Raw genomic sequence first — 26,271 nt, forward strand, 5'->3', positions numbered from 1 at the left:
CACAATTTATTTGTATTACTCTCTATCTCCCACATTCAAGTGCCTACTCGCAACCTAAATCGCACTCTGACATATGTAAAAACAACAAACAAGAATCTATTCCTGCACACACACACACACACACACACACACACACACACACACACACACACACACATTCAGACACGCTCATTTACCCATGTGCTCACTCACACTAACCTGGGTTGGCTTCCCAGCTGTGCAAGCTGTTTCTTCCATCAACATGTGTTTACTGGCAGGGGAAGGTTATGTTTGCATTACAGGGAGGCAATAAACTGGAAGGTCAGCCCCAGGGTTTTTTTTTGGGGGGGGGGGGACCCTCATGAGGAGTGATTCCTAATCATTGTGCGGTTCAGCCTTTAGTAAAATGCAGCGCGAAATGTCAGAAAGAAAGACTCTTATTTTTGTGGATGATGTTTTCTGGAGTAAACACATGCTGAAGTCCTCAGTGTCCAAATCTACACTTTGATGAATTTTTCACAGTCTTGTGGAGCGCTAACCACCTGGTTGAGTTAACAGGGAACAGGGAACATGTGTGCGTGTTTTGTGTGTGTGTGTGAAGGGGGGAGGAGGGGTGTTAACATTAAATTAAGTCATTGCTTGGTACAATACACATTCAAGTGAAAGACTGATTAACCAGATGACTGCAAGGCCTTTTATTTTGGTTAATCAATAGATCCTTGAATAACTAATGAACAACATCAAAGAACCAGCCTATAAACAGCCATGGGCAAGTGATAGACTGCACTGTTTTCATCTCTTTATAAAAGCCTTAGCTTTTGTTGAAATATGATAATGATTCTGTTCTCTGTTCATTTAAGCACCCGCTGTATGACAATGAACAATAGGCTCATTTTAGATCAAACTGCACCTGAAAAAAAAGTAAGTCGTGAGTCAACTTCAAAGAAAATAATTTGCAAAAATACTCAATAAGCCTATGAATTGCATGCAACTATTAAGGGCTTTAAATTTGAAAACTCTCATTGTGAGTTAACTGAAATGGCATAGTCTAGATAACATTAGTTGTTTGGGGAAAGCTGAGTAAATAAAAGACATCAGCAAATGTAGTTAATGCTGACAGTTTTGATGATTTATTCTTTCAAATGTTGAGGTTTTAGAGTCAAGAGGTCGTTTCACCATTTGGCAAAACATCTGCAGCTGCTTCTGCTTTAATGCAACTACTTACACATAATTCACCTCAATTGCTTTCCAAATCTGTTGGGTAATGGAGGGAAGCGATTAACTGATTTTCAACAGTTGGATTTCCTTTTAATCAGAAATTGTCCAATGATTGACAAGAGCGTAACTTCGTACAGAAAAATTTAAAGTTTCTGTATAGTTACGACAAAATGAATGCACACAGGGAAGTCAGTTGATAATTGGGCTGCAATTGACGAATATTTCATTGTTGAATAATCTATTGATTTTTTTTAAATTAATCGATTAGTTGTTAGGTCTATTAAACGGTGAAAATCTTTTTAAAATATCTTGTTTTGTCCACAATGCAAAGATATTAAGAAACTGGAGTCACAGAATTTGACTTTTTTTTCTTAAAAATGACTCAAACTGATATATTGATTATAATTGACATTGATATAATTGACTCATTGATTAATTGATTAATCTTTGCAGCTCTGGTTAATAATACATTTATTAAACCTCAGCATGAAGTTAAGTTAAACTGATACTGTTAAGTCTTGACATGATTAAATCACAAGATAAGATAAGACAGATAGATCTTGTTGTCCCAAAGGAAATTTGTCTTGGACACATAAAGCTGCAATTATAAAGCAAAGTTAAGATACATGGATTTGTGTTAAGAATGAAAAATTCCGAAAATGCAGGTTTATATTGAGCTAGTTATCATGAATAGTATTATAATACTGGAATACTGTACTGTATAATACTGTCACCTATAGGTGATCTGTAATGACGTTTAAAAAAAAAAAAAAAGTAGCCTATATGAACCTCTTGCTGCAAATCTCGGGCCACATTGCCTGTCTATCATTAATATGATTGAAGTCTCCATGTGGGCTACTACACCCAAAAATCTTGGGGCAGTCATGTCACTCCGTAGAAGTGTTTTAAATACCCTCCCCGTGACGCCCGCTCAGCCAATAGCATCTGAGGGGCTCCTCCGACTCAGCTCCTGCCCGATTTGGTGTACCCCCCCTACCAGATGACTGTAAGTGCGCATTTCCTATCGGCAAGAGGGAGTGAGAAGTAAACAGAAGAGACCGACGGGGGAAGAGTGTGTGTGTGTGAGAGAGAGCAGCAGTGAGTGTGTTACAGAGTAAGAGACTCCAGCAAAGGGGACGAGAGGCATCTCCACCGGGGTTCATCACTGCGCACTGTCGAGCACGAGAGATCGCTTTCGAGCGCAGCATGCTCAAGAAGGTTCCAAAAGTGGGCTGTGGACGAAGCTAGGCTCCTGGTTGAAACCTCCGATTCACTAATGGACTGTTAGAGAGAGCGCAGTGAGAGGGGCCAGCCGTGCGTGCAGGGAACGGACCCCGGAGAAGAAGCTGATGCAGTGGGAAAAGTTACCAACTATGGAGATGCTTTGTTAACTGAGAGTTTACAAACTGTTCGGACCATTTAGAGTAATTTCTTTAAACTGGATGCTATTATAGACGAATCCCAGCGCTTATCCGCCCGGTGATATCTCTCGGTGCCGCGGTGAACCATACCAGCTCAGTCACATAGACGGAGCGAGTGAATCCTTCCACGCAACACAATCAGCGGCCAGAGCTACTAACATGATGGCGTTATACCTCATCTTTTGCCTTATGGTCACAGGTAAGGCATGCTTTTGTTTCTTATCATTTAGCATGCAGGTCGTTATTGACGGAGAGCACAGACCGCGCTCCACACTGACGCGCTGCGTCAAGCCATCCAGTGCGCCGTATGCTGCAGTGCTACAATTCACTACTGTTAATTGCCGGTAAATGTTTAATTAGTTTTGAAAGAGTGATTACAACAGGAGGTTTCCCTGTCTGCAAGCCGACCCGGAGCACCATAGTGAATAATGGCACTGCGTAATTCGGGGAAGCTGTGATTGTTTCTGTTGTGGTTCAGATTTCAGATATGAGAGAGACGATCTGTGCTTCAGTGGATAGACATGAGGTTGCGGATGCAGGGCGCACTAACGGAAAGTTTAACTTAAAATATTATTATTTTTTTTTTTACCAGGTGGATTACGAACTGCTACGTGTTTCCGTGTGTTTATTCACAATAAATTATCTCGTGTTTTAAAAAGAGGACGAAATGCTTGGATATGTAAACAGGTAAAGATGAGAAAACTAAAGCGCTGAGAGATGAGACAACAGCGCCGTGCAGAGCTGGGCATCCCCTTTCCCCCCGAAGTTAGTCAGCGGTCCCCAGATTGATTTCCATTAAACAAAAATAACTGAAGAGGTTTAGCTACATTAAACGGTGTGAAATTTACGTTTGCTACTGGTCCTGGATCTGAAGTTTTTCTCTTCGAGTTGTAATCCATCAGAATCGTGGTCACTATGAACGGTGCGTAAATAGATAAAAGGGTGCATGGTCTATCATGAGGGGGAACACAGTCCCTCGGGTGCAGAGGCAGATAGAGAGAGTGAGTGAGTATGAGAGGGACATGGAGAGGGGGAGCATTTGTTTTTCGGGAGACAGGCAGAGACATAACGCACCTGTCTGCCCACCCCCCGCCCCACTCCCCCCCACCACTGCTTTTTGATTGCAGAATCGAGTTGCCTACAGTAGTTTGCTTATGAATTCTTATAACTAAATATCATATCTCATATTAAAACTACCCAGTCTCAATGAAAATCAGACAGTGTTGTATGGAAAAATTACATAAATGAATTGCTTTGTGAAAAACAATAAATTAGTGTTTAATTGAATGCATGTCTGATTTATAGTTTTACCAACTTTATGTATACTCTATGCATCACCTTATCGATATTATTATAAAAGTGATCCAGTAATAGAATTACCATGAGACAGAGAAGGAAACTAGATGCTTTTCCAGTATAAATATAATCATTATGAACAAGCAGCTCTCTGAGCAGCTGGTAAAATGTACTCTAGTGCTGTAAATGTCTTGATGCCATTAACACTGTGCAACTGTTGACTTATCAGCATTTTTCAGAGTCGTTGATAAACTCATGGTCATAACACTTATCTGGGAGGGACAAAGGATGGAATAATGACATCAAAATCCCTTTAGTTTTTTTCTGTCTTTCTACTTCTCTGCCTTTGCCAGAAGCAGCATTTGTATAGCTTCCATCACATGCGGTTTAAACCAGCTTTTAAGATCACAAATGGCAAAGCGTGCTTAATAGCCATTTGTTGTGAGTAGCCTACCTTCAGCCCCAGTTCAGCATGGTTTTGTCATTATTCAAAGCTCGGGGGAGGGACATGACACCAGTAGACCTCTGCTCTCTGACAGACTAGCAACAGCTGGATGAGAAGGGGCGGTAGCCAGACAGTGGCATACCCCCCCCCACACACACAACTCCTTTCTCTCTCTCTCTCTCTCTCTCTCTCTCTCTCTCTCTCACACACACACACACACACACACACTCACACAAAATGATAATATGAAAACAGTAACAGCTGCCCTAATTAGAACCTAAGAGACCCTAGACCTCATTTATTGAGCCTCTCTTACAATATGGCCACAGCTCATGACTTCTCTTTGATATGGCATATAGAATACATTTGTATGCATGTAGTCTTGTACAACACAGATCATTTACTTTCTCAGAAAGTCCCCTGGGCTCTCAGAGGAATTGGATTCCACACTGCATCAGTATTCTGAGTAATCTTCAGTGAGCTCTCCTTTGGAACCTTTTGCTTTTGGTCGCCTGCGTCTCATCGGGCCAAGTTCAAAGGCTGTGAGCCGAGATTACAAGTTTCTCTCCCTTCCACTTAAGTCATGTCGCCACTCACGTCTCACTATAGTGTAACGCCGTAGAAATGTTCCACCTTGCTTCTTCTCGCTACTTTCTTTTCCTGGCTGCAGAATTTGTGACTATGGGACAGGAGGATATGAGAGCGTATCTGCTTAATGGGCTGGAGGCGGTTGCCAGACTTTCACCGAGGGTTGAAAGCCTGTTCACACACATATTTAATGCAAGCACATACAGGCACAAACAGACAAGTGATATCTAGCTGGGGAAGTGGTAATCCCTGACCAAGCTCTATGCTGCCCACCCCATCTTCCTTCCCTTTCCCATTACCAGAGATTTGTCTTTTCCTCATGCGGGGCCGATATGTTTGTGGACGCACTGGCAGCATGGCCCAAGAGGTTGGTTTCAGGGAACTGTGCATATTTTATGAACTACCGCTCTTTGAATTCTTGTGGAAGGAGTCAAGATTACGCAGAGGGAAACAGAGTTTAAGATGAGGAGGGGCAGGGATGGGAGTCTTGTTGCAGGGATAAGACTCAGATGTTTCACCAGTGTCTTGATGATTAAGGTGACAAGCAGCAGGGAAACACTGAGGAAGACTGCTGAGCATCGTTAACCTTTTCTTCATCTTGTTACTCTGTCTGTCACACAAACACACACACAAACTACATACTCATGCTCAAATCTCTCCTTTTGGTCTTCCATTTCTCTCCCTCTATCAATTTCAATCTTCTATGGCACAAAGAGATTGAGGATAGTTGTAGAAAGTTTGAAGGCGAGAACCCCAGCCAGCCGATGAGGAGTGTTAGATACGAGGTGCACAATAGTGCAGACGAAGCAGAATTCGAACATAGCTGAGTCTTGAACAGAAGTGTCTTGCATTATTTAGGAGACATTCATGGCAAAGATATAGATGGATTTTGGCCTACTTTGATTTCCTGTGAGCTAATAGTTTTGCTGTTGGGGTGTTTTATGAATTTTCTAGATTCACTTGTGGCCACAAAGCAAATGTAAAGATAAACATGTTTGTATCTAAATCTATGTCCAAGATATGTATTTTAGTTATTCTAACCTAAAAAGTGAATGTTTCTTGTACAAAGACTCTAGATTTTCACTTTCATTCGGAAATGCAGACACACACACACACACACACACACACACACACACACACACACACAAACAGACAGACAGTAATGAATGATCAAGATCTTAAACAATGGCCTGCTGTTTCTTCTCATCCTGGAGACGTGTCTTGCACACATGCCATTGTTTTTCTGCCCCTCTTCACAAACAGATATCTTCCCATTCCCCCTTCCTGCACACACACTTGCTACGTGTACGGAAGGAGAAACTGGAAGGAGAAAGGAAACAATGGGGCTTCATAATGTTGCCTGTCTCTAATCAGCTTTGCCATGCGGGTAAACACAGATAAAGAACTTGGCAGTGTGTCCCGAGGCTTTGTTATCAGCTGCTAGCAACTTAACTGGATGTGTACGCCGGTATGGCTCAACACAGGAAGCCAAAGAAGCCAGGTAGCAAACTGTGGATGGCACTTGGCCTCTTCCAGTATTATTTTTACCCCTACCCGCCCATCCTCTTTTTGTCTTTGCTTTCTCCTTGTGTCTGTCTCCGCACATCCTCACCTTGTCTTCCTCTGGGGCAGTCGGAGGATCCGGGGAGGAAATGACAGGGAATGGGACAATGGAGTGGCCGTGTAAGCTTCCTGCCATCGCCTGGAGTCTTCTTCCCCTGTTACAGCACTTCAGGCTGTATCATCGGCATACAGACTGGGGGCAGCACAAACATGTTAATTTCTCCGTACAAACAAAGTAATGGAAAGAATAGAGAGAGAGGGAGAAACAGGATTTCTGTGCATGTTATTAAAAACAACAGCCCCCCAAGAAAAATAGTCACATTTATACAGTAGCAGTTATTTTAACAAAGACTTGGATTGCATTTATCTCACCCTAAAATGCAAGTGTCACTTCCTTCAAGATAGATTTATCACCATTTCAGAGGACCCTAAGCCCAGAAACCAACATACAAGAGAAACATTGCAGACATACTAGACCACACATTCATTTTGCAATCAATTCCTGCCCTGCAAGACAAGAATTTCATATCTTCTGCCGAGACACAGAAACCAACAGCAAATTGAAATTTATCTTCTGCGTTGCAGCAATATCTGTTCCTGTGTTATCTTCACCAGCCGTGTTCCTTAACCTTGTATTAAAGATAGCTCTGTTGGAGAAGGATTCTGGCAGCTGAGAAGGGGCTCAAGAAAAAAAAAGAAAAGTTCAGTTAGGAATACAATCAGACATTTATTTAACACTAGATGCTGATTTATTTAACTTCTCCTTTTTCCTAATATGAAATGTATAGTCACTGGCACTTACCAAATAGATCTGAAATATATAGCTGGCTGTACCATTGCTTGTGGCATGTGCACATCATGCAGATATGACTCATAAGGAGCTCACGGAAGCAACATCCTGAGCACACACACACACACACACACACACACACACACACACAGAGGTCAAGGGCACACACAGGGGCAGAGGATGATAAGCTGAGATGAGTGTTTGGCATCTTCAGGGCTGTGTGCCCTTTCTTGAGCGATTAGTCAAAGTACAACTGTCTAATTAATGATGCTCCAGCAATCAGGACATGTCATCTCCTTAGCCAACTAGGGGTAAAAACATATTCAATGAAACACGAGATAGCTTGCATGCTGCTCACTTTATTAGTGATGGAAGCTGCACCCCCCCCCTCCTTTTCATCTCTCCTTCCTGACAGTTCAAACTGCTTGGAACGCCAGGGCTAATATTGTGTTAGTGACTCAACCATTAACCAAAATAGTGGGTTGTCTGTGGTTCATTCTCTTCTTCATCTGCACAATGAAATACTGCAGTGTTGTTGTAGGAGGCTGGGTGAAGGGTTGTCTTTTATTTCCATTTTCCATTTCGGATGGGGCTGAGAAACTCGCCCTGGGAGGTCTGTTAGAGAAGGCAGCCAATTTGCTATCAACTGAGGGGTGTCAGTCAAAGCTTATCGATCGAGCTTTTAACTGCGGCTCCCTCACTGGCAAAACATGTTAATGTTATTGAGCTGAGTGGAGACGTGAGGAACAGTGAAGTGCGTGGGTGGCGGTTGAACCGGTAGGAGGGTAAGGTGTGCCTCTCCCCTGCCTTCTGTTTGGCCAAAGAAAGCCGATGCAGAAACGCCAATGAGCTTCAGCATGAGAATAGGGGGAAGGTGAGAGAGAGAAAAAAGGAAGGCTGAGGGGTCAAAGGGATTTACTGATAGGAGCCTAGCATTTCAGGTAATGGATATGCTTGTATTGGTGTAAACCAAACCTGCTGTTTTTCTTCCAGCATGGGTGAAGTGAAAAAACAACAAAGGTGTAACTGACTGCAAGTCTGAGGGGGATTAATAGAAAGTTGATATTTCAACACCTCAGGCTAAACATTAGATCTCAGGTGTACACTCAGTCACGCAGAAAGCTTTTGTGTGAGTGCATGCATGTGTCATTGTTTGAGTGTAGAGTTGTGGATAGGAGGGTGTAAGAGGGTGAGGTAAGGAAGGTGTATAGTGGGAGGCTTTCTGCTGCTGCCACATTCCTGTGAAGCTGCAGCAAGGAGGGCAAGAATACGTGGATAAGTGCTTCCCAAGCTGGCTGAGGTGAACCTAACACCCCGCCTAGAGGAAGCAGCCCAACTATTGTTCCAGCACATTGCACCCGTCTGACTGAGGCATCCTAGTGCTGTGCAGATCCCAGGGGTCTGCAAAGAGAACGAGGCAGCGGAGGAGAGGGACTGATTGTTCCCTGCTCAGACTATCCACAGATGGGGCTACGGCACAGGATGCTGGCTGTTTGCTTTAGAAAGTCCCAGGCGTTTGCTTTGCAGCCGTGGTGTATAGAATGCTCTGGGGGATAGAGGAGAGGAGAGTGCCAGTGGAGACAACAGCAGGGGAAAGGAAAGAGAGAGTCGAGCAGAGAGAAAGAGAAAGAAAGGGATAGAAAAGGGACCTTGCCTAATATGATGTCAGTGTGAATATAGTGTCAGTGCCAGGAAAGGAAGACAGATGATACAGCCATACAATGATAGGGTAGTTGGGCGAGAGAGTGCTCAAGTCCTTCCCTGTTTCCAAACAGAGACATATAGAGCTGATAATGGAGAAGGAGGGCGAGTAAAGAGAGTAAGGGATGAGATGCAGGGAACCCAGGCTGCATCCATCATGGGGTTTGGTGCAGAAGCCATTTGTACCTTTTGTTCTCCATAATTTGTTTTCTCAGAGCCTGCAACGGGAGGGGTGAAGGGGAGCGACAAAGCTACGGCAGCCATTTATTTTTGCACTAATTACATAAGTGAGACAGCATAATTAGACGTATAGCTAAATAGACAATAGGCTGAGAGAGATGCACAGAGAGAGATAGACAGGAAGGTGTAGATGCATTTAAATAGATGAGAGGCATGGCCGTATCTATTTCACATTCAAAAGTATAAGGGAACACGTTAGAAGACGTAAAGGGGATGGAAAAGGATAAAAGGAAAGGAAAAGGGAGAGTAAAGGAGATGGGCCGATGGAAGGGATAAAAGATAAGAGGGAAGGAGAGAAAAGCCCTCTTCACAGACGGCACTTTGAGGTGCGGCCCTATGCTGCTGGAATAGTCACCTCATTTAATACACCTGCTCAGCGGGAAGGGATAGAGAGATATAAGGAGATGTCGTAAAGAAAAAGAGAAAAGGGCAAAATAGAAGAAAGGATAGAGGAGACAGATCTCATCTCTGCTTCTTCAGATCAAAGGCAGAGAGTGGCTACAGAAAGCTGTTTGTTGTGGCTTGTTTGGGAGGGTCTCTGTCTGTGTGAGGTCATGGTTTGACCTGGCCTGCTATTTTGTTCATGCAGTATTACACTTCAACACAGCCATATGACAAACCCTTGAAGGCATCACAGGACATGGGACAATTTTCTAAAGAGAACTTGTGATGCTCTGGGGCGGCGAAGCTGTAGGAAAGCTGACAACAAGATGTAGGTTGTCCGGTAAGAAAAAGATAGAGAAGTTAAAACCAGTAAAGAGATTGTACATATTTTCAAAAAGGACCATGTTTTTAGCTAGTCGATTGTTGTGTTGCAGAATGTTCTTTGTGTGCTACTGTAATGCAGTTGTGCATCAGGTCCATTTGTAAGCGGTGCGTGGGTGTGTTGAGCATGTCAACCTCTTTTATGGCTGTGATACAGGAGAAGGTAAATAGGCCCTTAATGAAGCCACTCAATCACAAGCCAGTTAAAACAGCTGACCAAAGATTTAGGGGCAGTCAGGCCTGATTGGAGGCCTATTGAAGCCGGTTGAGGGAAGCTCTTGAGCCGTCACACTTTAGATTAGCCATTCAATGCACCATAGACCTCTGGCCTAACTGCTCTTCTTTCTCTAAACAGTCCTCTGACACACTATAGTATAGCTCCAGTCAACTCCCTGATTGTGCTGGGGAGTTCTTTAAAAGCCAATTTAAACTCAGTCCTTTGTTTAACTCCCCAGGAACTCAAGCTTGGACATTGTGTGTGTGTGTGTGTGTGTGTGTGTGTGTGTGTGTGTGTGTGTGTGTGTGTGTGTGTGTTCTTTTATTGTTGGGCCAAGGTTTAAGATTTGTGTGAGCTGTCTTTGAGCATGTGATGTTTTGTTAAAAAGAACTGGGAGTATCAACAGAACTGGCACAGACTAGTTTTTTTGGGTGAAAGAGTGTGTGCATGAGAGAAATCAATGGCCCAATTCAACCTATTACAGCCATGACTGTTGTTGTAATGGTGTGGAAATGGACAGTGGTCATGTGGATCCCTTTTCTACCTCCAGGCTCGGCTCACAACTGAAGCTCCGATTCATTTCCTCCCAGCTTTGATTTAAAAAAAAAAAGTACTCTGAGGATTTCAAAAGACTCTCACATGATGGTGATGAGAGAAGAGATCCTTCCGTTTTGTGAAGCGGGTGAAACCTCCATTCTGCCAGGTTTGCCGAGGGACAGACATAACACTGGGCTGCAATTTTCCTCGACAAATAATGACTTCTCTAGTCCTCTCTCCTTCCAGCCTTTGCTTCTTTGATCCCAGGTAATGTGTTAACAAGCAACAGGTTCATGGAATACCCATAACATTAGTATGTGTATTCGCGCTGAGGTGTCAGAGTGTGTGTGTGTTTGTTTGCACATGTGTGGCTTCATGTGTGTTTTTACACCAATTAATGAATTGCTTTATATGCCTGCTGAGGTGATGATGGCCTGTCTCCAGCAGGGCATTGCTTTTTTTCTCTTTTGTGTCAGCCTCAACCCATGATGGCCAGGGCCCTCTCTCACACTAACACATTAATGAGACCAGTCTAATTAGTGCCTGTGGTTCCATATAGGGGAACCCTGGAAACCACAGCACCATTGTGAGTTGGCCTTATCAGGGGACCACTCAAAGACAGAGGACCCACTGCACCAGTGAGAAATTTCACACATAGGGAGACCTGTTTGGACTCAGACTCAAATTAGTGTCCTGGTTAATTGGGATAGGACTACCAAAAATGAACTGGTCATATTTCCCAATATGTGACCACCGAGGTTCAAGTTCTTCCCGTTCAGCTCCCTCTCTCCCTCCGGCAGCGCTCCCAAGGGCGATGCAGAAAAATGATTTTGCTGTCCTTCATCCCTCTCCCTCACTCCAGATAATTCAATCTGTTCAATATCAAATAATCTCTCCCAATTTTTCAGCCCATTCTAACGTTTTTTGCTCAAACATACCTCTGGGGGATAAGACTCGTTCCACCTTGTTAAAAAAAAAAGAGAGGGAGAAAGAAAGGGAGAGAGGTAGCCCAGGAAAGAGGGATGGCAAATAGCTCTCAGTGGAGTGCTTTTAAAAGCCTCTCTCTCTCGTGGGCCATATGTGAAACAGCGGCCAAATAGATTGAAAGAGAGAAGAATAGTAAGGATAGAGAGATACAGAGGAAGATAAAGGAAGACTGAAAAAAGGGGGGGGTGTAGGTGATGCAAGTTGTGGTGCTTAAGGTCTGGGGCTCTAACTTGTGTCCCACAGCACTTAACATACCCCTAGCCATCTCTCCTGGCAGTTAATTAGAATCCAATAAGGTTGCCGCCTGTTGGTCATTATTCCTCCAGTGTGTTTACCCTTTCCAGAGGCTCCATTCGCTGCTTAATCTGCCGAGAAGCTGAATGTCAATAGGTCAGACCAAAACTCCAGAGCCCTGAGAGCCAGGGAGAGACAGAGTGAAGGGGGAAGGAGACAGGATCAGGGGGATGAAGGAAAGAGGTCATTTCTCTCCCTCTCTCCTCTCAATATTTTCCTGTGACGTTCCATTCTCGTTGTTGTTTTTTCCCCTCCCTCCATCCCTCTGCATCTCCTCTTCTCTTCTTTTCTTCTCACTTCTAATCCGTCCTCTTGATTGTTCTAAGCTGCTTTCAGCCAGCCCCTGGGGGTGGGGGGGGGGGTGGGGGTTCGGAGTCTGTTTTAATTAAGATTTAAAAGACGACTCCCTCAAGAAGGGAGATTTAAGAGCAGGATGGACTGAGTAAAGTAAATAAATAAAAGGTATGACAGATTGTAGATAGGGCTCAATACAATTTCTGAAATAGGGAAAAGGAGAATGTTTAAAAGCCATTATTTTACACACGCAGATGCGCACATCGCACACACCCACACATGCACACAAACGCAGCCAGACTCTGAGGCATTCCAGTGGCTAAACCAAATGGGATTTTTTTTTCTTTCTCATTTGTAATCAAGCGGCACAATCTATATAGATTGATCTCAACTTCCTGTGATTCATACCATATCCTGCAAGGGTGATATGGGATCAGTGGTAGCCAGCAGGCAAGCTGAGGGAGTTATCTCCACACTCTGTCTAATAATCGATCATCTCACCAGATGGGCTTAAGAGCCTGTCACGCTCCACTTGTTTATCAGAGCCCCAAACCTGGGGCATCTCCATAGATATGACCTGCAAAGAAAGTCTTGTTTTGCAGACAGACAGTTAGGATGCATGAACTAGAGAAACTAGAAAAACGAGAAAAAAAAGAGAAACAAGACGTGTTTCAAAAGTTTAAAGTTTGCTTTTGCTGTCTTTGCATTAGGACCAGACATGTGGATAGAAGCTGAAGTCATTTCCCTGTGTAATGTGGTTCTATTTGGGTGGTAATGTCACCATCGTGGAAGCGCTAGACGTTCCTTAATTAACAGTCTTATCGCACTAGGACAAAACAAAATTTCTCTGTAGAAGTCTGGCCTTCAGTGATACAGGCACTGTACTGTCCGGCGTAGCTTTACTTCTAGTGTGCAAACAATGTGTTACAGACAAAGTGTGTGTCCGTCTGTGTGTGTCACTGCAGCCGAAAAAGGCGCGTGCTATGTGTTTGGTAAAACAGTCACACATCTGTCCCTGCTGCAAAGCGTACATTCTTCAACCAGAGTAAAAACCCGAAAGAAAACACACCCCAAAAACAGAGTGCACAATGAAGTGTTTAAGTTATCAAGCCACAGACTTTGGTGCAGCCGGTAAGGTGTTAAAGGCCAGGCGAGGGTCAAGAGCCCAACCCACTGCATTCTCTGCCTTGGTACATCCCAACACACAACCACCATATGTCCAGGGTTTCACAGTCAATGCGCAAACCCACCCAGCATCACAAAGACCTATTCACACCCAGTTGACTCTGAGGTAATCTGCAATGCCATGGTATGTTTAGGACAGAATGCAGCACTAGTTCAACCAGTGGCTGTTTGAGAAAAACAATAGACTCGAGCGTACCGAGGAGTAAAAGGAGTGTTAGGGAAAAGGGTACGTAGACAAAGAACTTTACAAAGCATTTTGAGCGGATAAATGCAAGAACGATCTTGCCCTCAGCTTGCTGCAGCTCCATCACTTGCCTCCATCAAAGCCCCTTGAGATTCTCCCAGCACACTCTGCCTCCGTCACTCACAACTCTGTTAATAAGGCCAGCAGTAAACGCCAGGAAAGATATGCAGGGATGAAAGATCCTTCTCTCATGTTTTTGCTTTGAGGATGCGTTTCCGGGTGTCAAGGCGGAGGGGAGGGGGGAGGGGGTGTTATAGCGTAATGCTGCATTTGAATATAAACAATAAACCCATCCGCTTATAAAATAATATTTTGTGTCCCATATCCTGTTGTGTTGCAGTTCTAGGGAGGGACTTTTGGCAGACACGAAAAAGAAAGCCCCCACCTCCACTAAGCTAAAGGTATAGAAGAAGCCCATGCCAAAGAATAGTGTGCGGAGCTCCTGGGGGAGGGATATGTCACACATATATTCTTTCACTGCAGCGATTAATATCTGGGAAAAAAGGTCAAACTTGACTTGAAACAGTCCAGTATATCACAGTTACATTCAGAGCCTGCATTTCATTCATCAATCCCTGCTGTGATGTCTCATCAGCCTGGTCACACAGGAGAGACCCACACTGCACATTATCAAAGATTGATGGGATGTCCTAGTTGAAAACGGGGGGGGGAGACTGGTTAGGGAAGGGAACTTTGCATTACCCTCTGCCTTTTCGGAGGTGTTGACTGTGTGTTGCGTCGCCTTTTTACAGCCCAATGCAAACAGCATTACTGTAGTTGGCAAATGTTATGCCAGGCTTCGCTACGGCGTGACCTAAAGACCTGAGCCCAACATATACCGGGTGGAGTGGGGAGGTGGTGGGGGTGGGGGGGACACTTGCAAATGCAGACTTTTGAGGTCAATGCTCTCACACAAGATGACGCCGGCTGACTCAGGAAGCCTAAGACGTAGGGGCTGAGCCTTCCATCTCCTCCCATCCGCCCTCTTCCTCATCCTCCCCTGTATCGGAAGACAAAACAAACTGACAGAACAAACAGGCAGATTATCCTAAATCCTTTTTTCTCAAACACACAACATAACCATCTCTTATATCCACTGTTCACCGTCATCCTACCCGTTTCTTGTTCAGAGTGCTTGCTTAATAATTAATTGATTAATTAGTTCGCTCATTAATCATTTATTCATTAATCATGGCCTGATTTTTCTAGAGGAAGCAGCGCAATCTGAAAAAACCCTGACTTCACATTTCACTCTAATTATGCTCCTTTACTAATCAACGCTTAAGAAATGGAGTTTCAGGAAATTAGTTTCCCCCTTTCCTTCTTTTTCTCAACACAAAGCAGGATGTATTGAGGTCGGCAGGTAACGTTCTTTCCCTCCCTTCCTTGTGCTCTGAAAGCTCTTAGTCATCAGTAATTTTAAAGGAATGATTCAAGTTACAGGCAATCTGATGAACAGGATAAAAATTTGATGTTAAATTAAAACTCGCCTTTTCTCCACCTCGAGATGAGAAGTGAAGAGAAATTCTGTTCACAGACCAACCACAGGCATTGATTAATACATGGCAATTTGAAGACCGTTTGTAAGAACAGAAAGGCAGCAGCATTGTGAATCACACACTTATTGTTTTCACTGGATCCATGGCTCTCCTGGGAGAGAAGGTCATTTGCTTAATCGCCAGTAGTTCTGTTCTCTGGACAGAGAGATGGGAAGATAGGAAAGTTCAGAAACATATTCTGTAATGTGGAGTGAGCAGGAGAAGGGAAACATTTCAAACAGGTTTAATTAGAAGGGTTGTTGTGCCTTTGTGGTCCTGTTGGATGCAGAGTTCACAGCACAGCTCAGCTGCTTTCTGTGAAGGGGCTCTTGTCAGCTGCTGACAAAAAAGAATTATGCATCAAATTAAAGAGAGCTCCAGTGAAATGGAGGCAAGTCGGGCATTAACCTCTAAGCTTTAAAAAGCACACATATTAAGCAACACTAATGAGACTCTCATTGAGCTCGTTGTGTTTTATATTCAAACACACACAAAGGCACAGCTTTGACTTCAATGTGCCATTGCTGCTTCTGAATGAGGTTGTCTCTCTAATTCATCTTACCAGCAGCACACACTGCAGAAGTGAACAATAGCGTAGATGGCCCTTTTACTCTAATGAGATGCATACATTTACAACATTACCACCCTCATTAAAAAATAATAATAATAAAGGGGGGGGAAAAAAGTATTAATTATGAAACGCACTACTTCCTATCGTGAAAAGCCAAGGGGGTCTCCACTGGGCTCAATTAGGAAGAGTAGGCCGCAAATCCCTAGACTAAATTAATTGACACCCCAGGGCATTAGGCCCAGAGTCCCAGTACAGAATCTATGTAGAGAATTCCTTTGTTTTCATTTCCACAGCCTTTTCAAAAAAGCAAGAGATGGGGGCAATTTTAACATGATCTCTTCATTGTTTTATGGATTTTAATTTGTATTATTTATTTATATATGTATTGTTTACTTGTCATGTCTGCAGCTGGGAATGAAAAGATTTACTTTTTTTTTTTATTCCTGGCCCCATCTTCGAAAAGCCTTTTTTGTCACATGTTGCACACTATCGCTGTTTTATCCACCATGTCAGCTGTTGTGCACACACTAAACCGGGGCTTTTGCAAACAGCACAAGAAGTTAATGATTTAAAAGCACAGTAAATTATACTGAAAGCCCTTCCATCCAAACACTGGGGAAAGAGGGGGAGGGAGCCAGAGAGGGAAATTGGGATACAGAGACAGCAAGAAAAAAAGCGAGAAAAGACAGAAAAGGGCTAGAACTGTGACACAGATCCAGCCAGCAGCTGTCTTGCAGTGAAAACACCAGGGGGTAAGCAGGAATGACACAAAATGACAAGACTAGCTCAATCAACATCTTGTCAACACTACTGGCTGATGTGTACAGACAATTTCATACCGCCACCACTGGCTCTCTCCCCTTTTCTCTCTTTTTTATATGGCTTTTTATTTTCCTGTCCTCCTGCCAGCCAGCCAGTCACTTGCTATCTGTCTACATAGAGTCAGCTCTCAGCTCTTTGTCTGTTGGCTTCAGAGTGGGGGGAGCTGTTTAAAAGCTGTGCTAGAATTATACTCAGAGAGATGCTTCTGCCCACTAGAAACCCTAAAGATATGGGAGTGTGACAGTTAGTGCGTTTGTGTGTATGTGTGTGTGTGTGTGTGTGTGTGTGTGTGTGTGTGTGTGTGTGTGAGAGAGAAGACAGTATAAGAATGAGTGTATGTATGGCACATTGTCGGGCACTGCAGCACAGTGACTGCAAGAACCATTCACATACGCTCACACACTGACTATGTCACATCAGCACTCTTGGTCTCCCCCTGCAGTCTCCTCCTTTTTTCCCTCCCTTTTTCCCCTCCTTGTATGCATACCACTCTATAACTCTATCCACTGCATCTGCTGTAGCAGGTACCCGGGGAGAAACTCTGCCGCTGCTCGCCCATGCGATCAGCCTGACTGCTGCCCTGATGTGTGCAGTGCCCTATTCTAGTAGAGAAAAACCTCGTGGTGACAGCCTTGGAGACAGACTGATTACAGCGTTCCATCAATCCCCTCTCATGGCCCACTCCTTTGCAATTGGAAGCTGACAGGAGACCACTTTTTCCATTTTTATCTTACCTCAGTTTTTCCAGTCTTTCTAACATGTGGTGGCTCTTTTTCTGTTGTCCCCCTTACCCTGCTTCCTTGAGTGTTGTGTTGACAAGCTGACACAAACCCCTGTGATTTTCACACCAGGGATGCAGAGAGCAGGAGCAAGGGACAGAGGATACAAGAGAAAAGGAGAGGGAGAGATGGGAAGAGAAAGTGCAAGGGAGAGGCTGGCAAGAGATGACAGCTGACACGGAAAAGCAGAGTGATGGCAGAAAGAGGCACGGAGAAAGCAAATCAACAATTAGTAACACCTTACATAACTCTCAAAGGGGGCCTGCTAGGCATTGATTTCAGGGATCATGGCTCACTGACTGTAGACGTATGAGTTATGAACAGAGGAATGAGAGGATAGGGGATTGTAGAGGAATGGAAGAGAATGCCCTGGGTGGGGTTATCAGAGCAGCAGGGAGGGCTGGGTGGATGAGCGGGTCCACTCTCTAAAAAAGGGTCTAGGTCGGAGCCAAGATTTTCACAATGGAATAAAGGCTGAAAGGGAAGGCTAGGAGGATTAAACTCCAGCGAAACAGTTCTTAAAAAGCTGTTAGACTCCAATTTGGGCACAAAAACGCAGAATGGGAGAAAAGATAGTGAGAGTGGGTGGGAATGCAGCTGGAATGCAAGGACTGAAGAGAAAGGAGAAGAGTGGCCGGGACACAGGAAGGTATGAGGGAGGAGGCCATCTGCAGAGACACAAGCTGAAGCAGTTTGCAATGGTCCAAGTCAAAGAAAAACACACAGGTTCCTCACACATGCAGTGCATGTGTTGGGTGCCACACTACCCCGAGTTGGTGGGTGGTATCTGTTGTTAGGCCCATTCAAGCCCTCAGAAGTTCTGTAGGAGCCATGGTAATGAGCTTAGTTGCCAGATCAAACATGAGATGGGTGCAGGGTCCCCTTTGGGATATAGTCTGTTCGGCTACCTCAGCACTACTATCTGTTTGTACACACACACACACACACACACACACACACACACACACACACACACACGAAGGGGAAGACAAAAGAGCCTGACTCAAAACAAAGGGATAATAATTCCATACAGAGAGAAATGGAGCTTGCATTTTCCAGCCCGATTTAGAAGCCTTATCTAGACAAGGCACAATGGATGGCATTTGGGGAAAAGGGTTATTTTTTCCAAGCTTGACATTTTTTTGCCAATTGCCTTGTTTTGTGCCTTTTTTTGGGCGGGGGGGAGGGGGGGGTATCTATTTTTCCTCCTTATTTTCTCCTTACAGGCTCTTATTGTGGAAAACTCACACCAACTAACCCTAACCCTGCCTTCGCCGCTGGGGCAAAATGCAAGTAAATATCAGCCACTGGTTTTTTTTTACATTTTGAATTATTACTGCACAGAGCAAATTGTCCAGTCAAGTTGAGAGCACTTATATTTATAGACCCCACAGGACTGGATGTTGCACTGGATAGGAATGAGGACATGGAATAAAATCAGGACTAAAATAGGGACTCTCTGCGAACGCAGCTCGGAGCATCTTACAGTGAATGAACATATGCAGTTGAGTGTCATTGTAGCTACACAGGGAAATGGGCATTGTCTCGGCTGTTACAAACCAGAGAGTCTGGCGTTATTTTATGTTTTATTTGAAGGACCTGGCTTTTTGAATGCTGAGTTAAATTGATTTATGTCCTGGCATTTATTTTTTACCAAAATGGCGCCGTAAGAGATTATGACTGTGGTGACTTGGTAATAAATGCACTGTACTGTGTGTGTTAGATTCCCATTTCATCTAAAGGTCATCTGCAGTACCATTATCTTTCTCAGTCTTTAGCATCATGGCCGGCACTCACACACACGCACGCGCGCACAGTGACTGGTTCAATCTAATTCTATCAAGGCAGATGTCCAGTGGTGGACGGATCATTGCTGACATCTGTCCATCTCTTCCTGATCCTTCCTGATGTGAATGTTTCCCTATCAGCTCAGATGAAGGAGAGAGTGCAGGCTGGCCAGCGTCGATGCAAAGCTCTTTAATAGCTTGTGTCCAAGTCGGAGAGGCTGTTTTGCACTTAACTCCGACCATGTGACAGAGACAGCAAAGTCACTGTGTCAAAGTAACTGCTAAATGTGCCCTCCGGTGCCTGACAAGTCGCTTTTCCTATTAACACTGCCCCACCCTCCACACTCATTCACACATTCAGATGCAGGCGCGCACACACACACACACACACACACACACACACACACACACACACGCACACTTTAAGACACCAAAACACACACACACACACACACACACACACACACACACACACACACACACACACACACACACACACACACACACACACAGTTCACAGAGCTCACAGAGCTCACACAGTCAGGCTAAAACACACACACACACACACACACACACACACACACAAACTTAGCCCCATGTGCATCCAGCAGCGTGAAATGATATTCCATTTTGAGAAATCCGGATTAAAATGTATCAGGCCAAATGTGTTTTGACCTTGTTACTGGGGGATGGAAAAGCACACACACACACACACACACACACACACACACACACACACACACACACACACACACACACACACACAGCAAAAGGTAAGGAACAGAGTAAATGTTGCATTTTTTTACAATGAGTACTCGTAAATCTAAATTAAAGTAACATTAAGCACAACGCATGTGGTACAACTAATCTACAGTGCACATATTTACCTGTGTAGTATTCAAAGCGACACGGTAAAAAAAACTCACTTCTACTGGATTTCAAGGGGATTCAAATCTTTCTTTTCGAATGCGATTCAATCGATGCCAACAGACAGGCACCTCATTTTGAGTCAAAACTGTGAAAAGCGATGGCGCTGTGGTGCTTGTGTACCTTGCATGTATGTACGTGGCACTGCAGCACACCAAGAACAAGCCTCCTCACACCCACAGCTCCCTACTTCTTCTGACTACCTCTCCTCCACTGCTTCTTTGTCTGGTTCTGTTCCTCCCTCTCTCCCCTTCAGAAATGTATTCATGTAATTAAGCTGCTAATACACCGTCAAAGAATTGTCTAATTCAGCAAGGAGGAATTAAAGGAATCTGGCATGAGTCATTAGCCAGTCGAGATGTTCTGTTGAGCATTTTCAATAAGGGATCTGGAGAGCAATGAATCACTCATATGGTGTGAAGACATTCGCTACAGCACATAATATGTACTCTATATTGGTACCCCTGCATTTGAATGTGTGTGCGTGCGTGACGTTAATTGCCATATGTGAGCATGAGAAATTGTATGTGGGTGAGGTACAGAAAAACAATTCAGTGCATGTAATCCATCCAAACAATCAACCAATGCACAGAATGATTACCCATTGTAAACATTTAGATACTCTCGGCAAGATACTTAATTGCAATCAATGTTTGTACTGTTGCAAGTATAAAGAGCAAAATCCCTAACTCACTCTGCAAAGGGAGAAAAACGCTCAATAGCTCATAAAGGCAGAATGTTAGGGACAGGCAGGCAAACTGTGAAAACAGCATTTTCGAAGGTATGATGGGAAAATGCCAGCCTTCGCTAAACACCTAATAGCCTGAGCTAGAAGATGTTTCACTTCTCATTGACGCTCTCAAATTGGCCTCTTTTGATCCACAGTACGTGACACACATACAGCCTACCTGTTTGCACCCGCAGCTCAATAAGCTTTTCAGAAACTTTGGTAAAATGATGTACAGAGAGACATTATTGGTGAACTAACATGCATTGTTCTCTGATCTTTTTTTCTCTTCAGCTATCTATTTACATCTCTTTTGGTCCCGATGGAGAGTAAGAAATAATGGGCGCATGTGAAAATGGGTTTTTGAGGCGGTTGTTGAGAACCACAGCCGTTTGAGCCATGGAGAACTCACGTTCCTGATGAACTCACTGTTTGGCGGCTTTAATTGTGCTGTTGGATGTCAGAGACAGGAGGGTGCAAAGGGAGAGGGGAGGTGAGGGGCAGGGTTCAGTCCATGGTGCACCCCGAGATGAAGTGGATAATTGAGTGCGGAATAAACACTGCCAACAACCTCGGAAGCCCCCCTTTCTTAAAGAAAGAAAAACTAGAAAGAATGGAGTGAGAAAGGGGGGAAGGAGACTGAGAAAGAGAAAAGGGGTGAGAGAGAGAAAATCCCAGCTACCCTCTGGGGGGAAAAGCTGCTATTGAAAAGCTATTAAACTTGCATTTAACAGGATTGATTGGAAATGAAGAGGCCTATTAAAAGAGAGGGACAAGGGGACAATAGCGCGTCTCTGGCCGCCGTATGTTGCCCTCCTTTCAGCAGCTTTCTTTGCTTGGGAGGGGGGCAACCCTGTCTGTTTAAGCGCTCCCACCAAGAGAAGCAGTTCAGGGGGGGCTTAGCACTGCCTGAATAGAACCCTCTTTATCTTCCTCTGTCCCTCTTCCCTTCCATTCTCCACAGAGCAACAAAGAAAGAGAGACTTTTTTTAAGTCCTCTTCCAGGCTCATACAGACACCCCACTTAGATAACCAACCAACTGCCTCTCTCCCTCTCCTCCTACCTTTCCCCTACGGATTAGTTACCTCTGGAGTCTTGCCATCTTACCCTGCCAGTAGGGTTTGTAATACTCAGTCTTTAGCATAGTGGCACAAATAGTTGGATCCGTATTCACGCGGCGTTTCTGTATGCGTGTGAAGACAGGCCAGCCAATCCAGTGAGACTGTGTGCCATACTTAAACACAGCAGCAGAACAGCGGCAGGTGTCTGCGCTGACTTTCAGCAGGCTCAAACGGATAGGTCCCCCGGGAACTTTAATGGAGTTTTGATTGTTTAACATCCATTTTTACAAAAAGCACACAGAAAGAGTGGCAGATTTTTCTCCACAGAAGCGTGTTTGCTTCATGTCAGCGAGCACATAACCAGATGGTCTTGAGAAAGAGTTAAATAAGTTATGAGCCGCAGCTGACTCTTCCTCTTAGACGCCAGATTTATGAGGGGGAAAAAAATAATATTTTCACACATGTCCACCTCTCTCAGCAAGTGCCATGAAAACATGAGAGTGAGCAGACCAGTTCATGGGAGTCTGCCCTCTTCCATACTTACTTTTTTTTTCACACCCCTTAGAGTGCAAGTTTCACTTTTCTCATGCTACATCTCTGCTGGCACTGCAGAAACGTACTGCCATTACATTCTCTGAAATGCCATTAGCAGTATTCTGCGTACCTATATATTTTATAGCTAATTTGTGAATTTCAGTATGAATTGTCCATCTACCACCATGAAAATGTTTTACTCACGTCTTGCTTTCTCTTTCTTTTCTCACAGCAGCCACCCAAGCAGCCTATTTCTCCCAGCAGCCCCAGGACCAGGTGGTTGTATCCGGCCAGTCAGTGACTCTACCCTGTGTCATTGTGGGTTATCGGGGAATGGTACAATGGACCAAAGATGGCCTGGCACTGGGTGGCGAGAGAGACCTACCAGGTATTATCACTGACCTCTTATTTCTTTCTCTCCTTTCCCTTCTTGTTTCTGTGTTTATTGCTCTCTCTGTCTCCGTCTGTCTTACCGCGATCAATGCCAAGCCTCATTAGAAACCAAGTCTCTCTATGTCAAACGCTGGAGTTTTACACAAATGAATGTTTAGAGAACAATGCTCTGCAGACAGGTCGGCTACTGCTGCACACACCAAACTTTAATTTGTTGTTTAGCATTTTAAGGGTCTTGCAGGAAGGTAGAACATCATATGGCTTTTCTCGTGCACTGACATTTAAATGTGTGGCAGACTAGAGAGAATGTAGAGAGGCCTCCTCTTGACCTTAGCCACCCCATCTTTATTGTGTCTGTCTTTAAAGGACAGGCTCGTCATGCAGAAGCCTTTCTCACGTGTTGCATTTCCAGCCTCACGCTGCTCTACTAACGCAATGGCTCATTGCCTGGCCCAGTGAGGTGCTGCTTGCTTTCATTTGTGCCTTAAAGAGCCTTGCCACGTTTCTCTTGCCTTTGTTCAACACACAAGTCTGTTCATTTTATAGTCCTTTCATTATGTGCTTTCTGTTGGGTGGTTTGTTTGTCTCTGACTCTATTCTCTGTGTTGGCTTCACGCAGGCTGGACGCGCTATTCCTTAATGGGCGACCCGCTATCAGGCGAGCACAGCTTGCTGATCGATTCGGTAGAGTTGGAGGATGACGCTGTGTATGAGTGTCAGGCTACACAGGCGGCACTGCGCTCCCACCGTGCCAAGCTCACTGTACTAGGTAAGATACACAGCTCATGCATGATCCTCACAGCCAGCCCTTGTGCCAAGGCTGGCAGCCCTTGGGAACAATCAGGGGAGTGTCTTCATCACAAAACACAGAAATTTGTAGACAAATGTACAAATAACACATGTAGTACACAAAAGATAATCACATTTAAAACACAACTTAACAGAGACGAATAAACAGTATATCAAAAATACTCTTCAATTTGCACCACTCAAAGATAACCCCATTGCAAATCTAGTTTCCTGGTTTAAATCTCGTCCTGAGAATATAATTCAAACCAAGCAAGTCTCAGCCAAGAGATTTATCTAGAAAAAAAAAAGGAAACCCGTCTGCTCTCAGTAGCGATAATCAAGACTGTGGACGTCTAGGATAATGTGATTGCTGCAGTCACAAATGACTTGCGTAGTCGCTCTAAAGTCAGGTTCTGCACAGTTAGCACATTTTACAGTGAGCTGCAACATTTGTCAACCGCAAGGTGGTTTTTACATTAACATGATGTGAGTGATCTACTTCTTCACACAGACGTTCCGAGGTGGAGGGTGGGGGGGGGGGGGACGAGGGCCAGGTCTTGTGGGAATCGGAATCGGCAATGCATTGCTGGCATCTGGTGGCATGCAAAGGAATATCACTCTATTCATTTGTCTTGTCAATTGTCCTTATATCCAAATAGGACACAGAAATATGGGAGCAATTAACCAGGCATGATGCTGCAGCTTATGCCACAACACAATGCAAAGCTTTTCACCACAGAGCCTGTTGTCCTTGATTCTATCTGTTGCCATTAAGGTGTGTATTCTGAGTTCATGAGGGTGATGAGCGCTACAGATAGGGTTGCCATGGAAAGGCAAGCAGATTGCGATCACAAGCGATACACAGGAACATTTCAACTAAATGAATAGCATCAGTTCTTCAGCCCTTTCTGTGTCTAGTGTCACTGCACTCACCACATGCCCACACACAGCCACACAGATACCTATGTGAAGGCAGCAAAGAAAGTTGACTTTTACATTTAATGCCCTCTGAAAGACCAAGGCTGCTGGTTCATTAACATGACATGCATTTCATAAATATATAAAGGAAATCAGGTGAATTGCTCAGGAATGTGCGGTTTATGTTTGGACATGAGGGTGTTAAAGAGAGAAGGGGGGGGGAGCATGTACGTATGTGTGTGTCCACATGTCTGTGTGTGTGTGTGTGTAAATCAATGTGGCCAGATGAGACCAAAGCAATCCTGCACAGTCAAAGGAGTCAACGGCGAGAGTGCAGTCAGGGGAATCGGCATGGAAATTAAAATCACCTAGCACTCGGATTCCATTAGTGTCCGTGCCGCGGCAGCGGAAGGACCTCTGACAATTCAGATACACACAGTGAAATTGGTTCGGTGGAGGGAGCGAGAAAGGCCAGCACAAACCCCATGTTTACGCCTTCTCATATTGGTTGGGGAGATAGACGCCTTCATCAGGGGTGGCACGCTTGGCTTGCCAGTGGTGCGTGCGAAACCATGCAAATAAATGAACAAATAAGCAATTCAGTTGAAACATCACTCTGCAACAGTAAGAGCAAATAGAGTAATAATGCTAGTCCCAAGAAAGGAAATAAATATGGTTCAGTCTGTATTTCCTCCAAATGACAACTGTTCTTGGTCTTTTCTCCTGTCTGAAACTACACCTTGTTAAACACAAGCGCCATAAGAAGATATTGTTTTGTCTCTTTTGCTGATATATTGATGTTGAGCTAAGAGCAACAGCGAGCTCAATAACAGTATGACTTCTTTGTGGCTCTGTGCTGACTTGGAGCTGTAATGACTTTTTTTGTTTTGAGTGGTATGTTTGTTCTGCTTTACAGTTCCTCCTTCAGACCCTGTGGTGGAGGGTGGCCCTGTTGTACGTCTGAAGGCCCACACACCACACAATCTCACCTGCAGAGCCTCAGGAGCCAAACCTGCTGCTGAGATCACCTGGTACAGAGACGGAGAGGTCATGGAGACTTCAATTTATTCCAAGGTACAGTGAGAACACATCTATGCCCAGCATTATCATTCAGTCTCAAACGCCTACACAATATTACAACACGTAACAGCGGGCAGAAAAATGCAAAGCTATTCAAAACAGAAATATTTTCTCTTAGGCTATGATACTCCTCTTCCATTTCTCTTTTTTTATCATCTTTCTTCCATGGTCTCACAGCTTTTTTTTCCCATCACCACCGTTCTCTCACACAATTTGTTCGCTCACTCTCTGCAGTCCCCCTCCCATTTTCACTCATGCCTGACCCCCCCCCCACCCTACCTCCTACTCCTCCCCTGCCCCCCCCTCCACTCGCTAACCCCCTCCACCCCCTTTGCTCGCTAAAGCAGCAACACTACAGCATAACTGGAGCATGCCAAAGCTCAGACAGGCATGAGTGTTTCATACAGTAGAGTTTCTGCAGAGAAGAAATCACCCACAACAATGCAGAAACACAATGGGGATGCGCTAGAGCGTAAGCCAGCCACGGCTGGGAAAGTGTCACATTTTTCATGCTCTCTGACCACGCTAAACGACGCTAAACGCCACATTTAAGGAGGCGAGAGCCTGCAGTGAGAAGGGA

At 44.4% G+C, this 26,271-nt stretch overlaps 1 protein-coding gene across 2 annotated transcripts in view; it reads left to right on the forward strand.

The window, feature by feature from the left end:
* Window positions 1-2,217: 2,217 nt before the first annotated feature.
* kirrel3l (kirre like nephrin family adhesion molecule 3, like) overlaps window positions 2,218-26,271 on the forward strand; it is a 34,202-nt gene continuing 10,148 nt past the window's right edge. For both annotated transcript variants that reach the window (XM_028580365.1, XM_028580366.1), the window contains exons 1-4: window positions 2,218-2,817; window positions 22,744-22,899; window positions 23,524-23,673; window positions 25,528-25,685. In XM_028580365.1, the coding sequence (XP_028436166.1) occupies window positions 2,778-2,817; window positions 22,744-22,899; window positions 23,524-23,673; window positions 25,528-25,685 (504 nt within the window). In that variant the 5' untranslated portion in view covers window positions 2,218-2,777. The remainder of the gene's footprint in view (window positions 2,818-22,743; window positions 22,900-23,523; window positions 23,674-25,527; window positions 25,686-26,271) is intronic.

This window comes from Perca flavescens, chromosome 6 (genome assembly GCF_004354835.1).
Source record: "Perca flavescens isolate YP-PL-M2 chromosome 6, PFLA_1.0, whole genome shotgun sequence".
In the NCBI taxonomy this organism is placed as follows: Eukaryota; Metazoa; Chordata; class Actinopteri; order Perciformes; family Percidae; genus Perca; species Perca flavescens.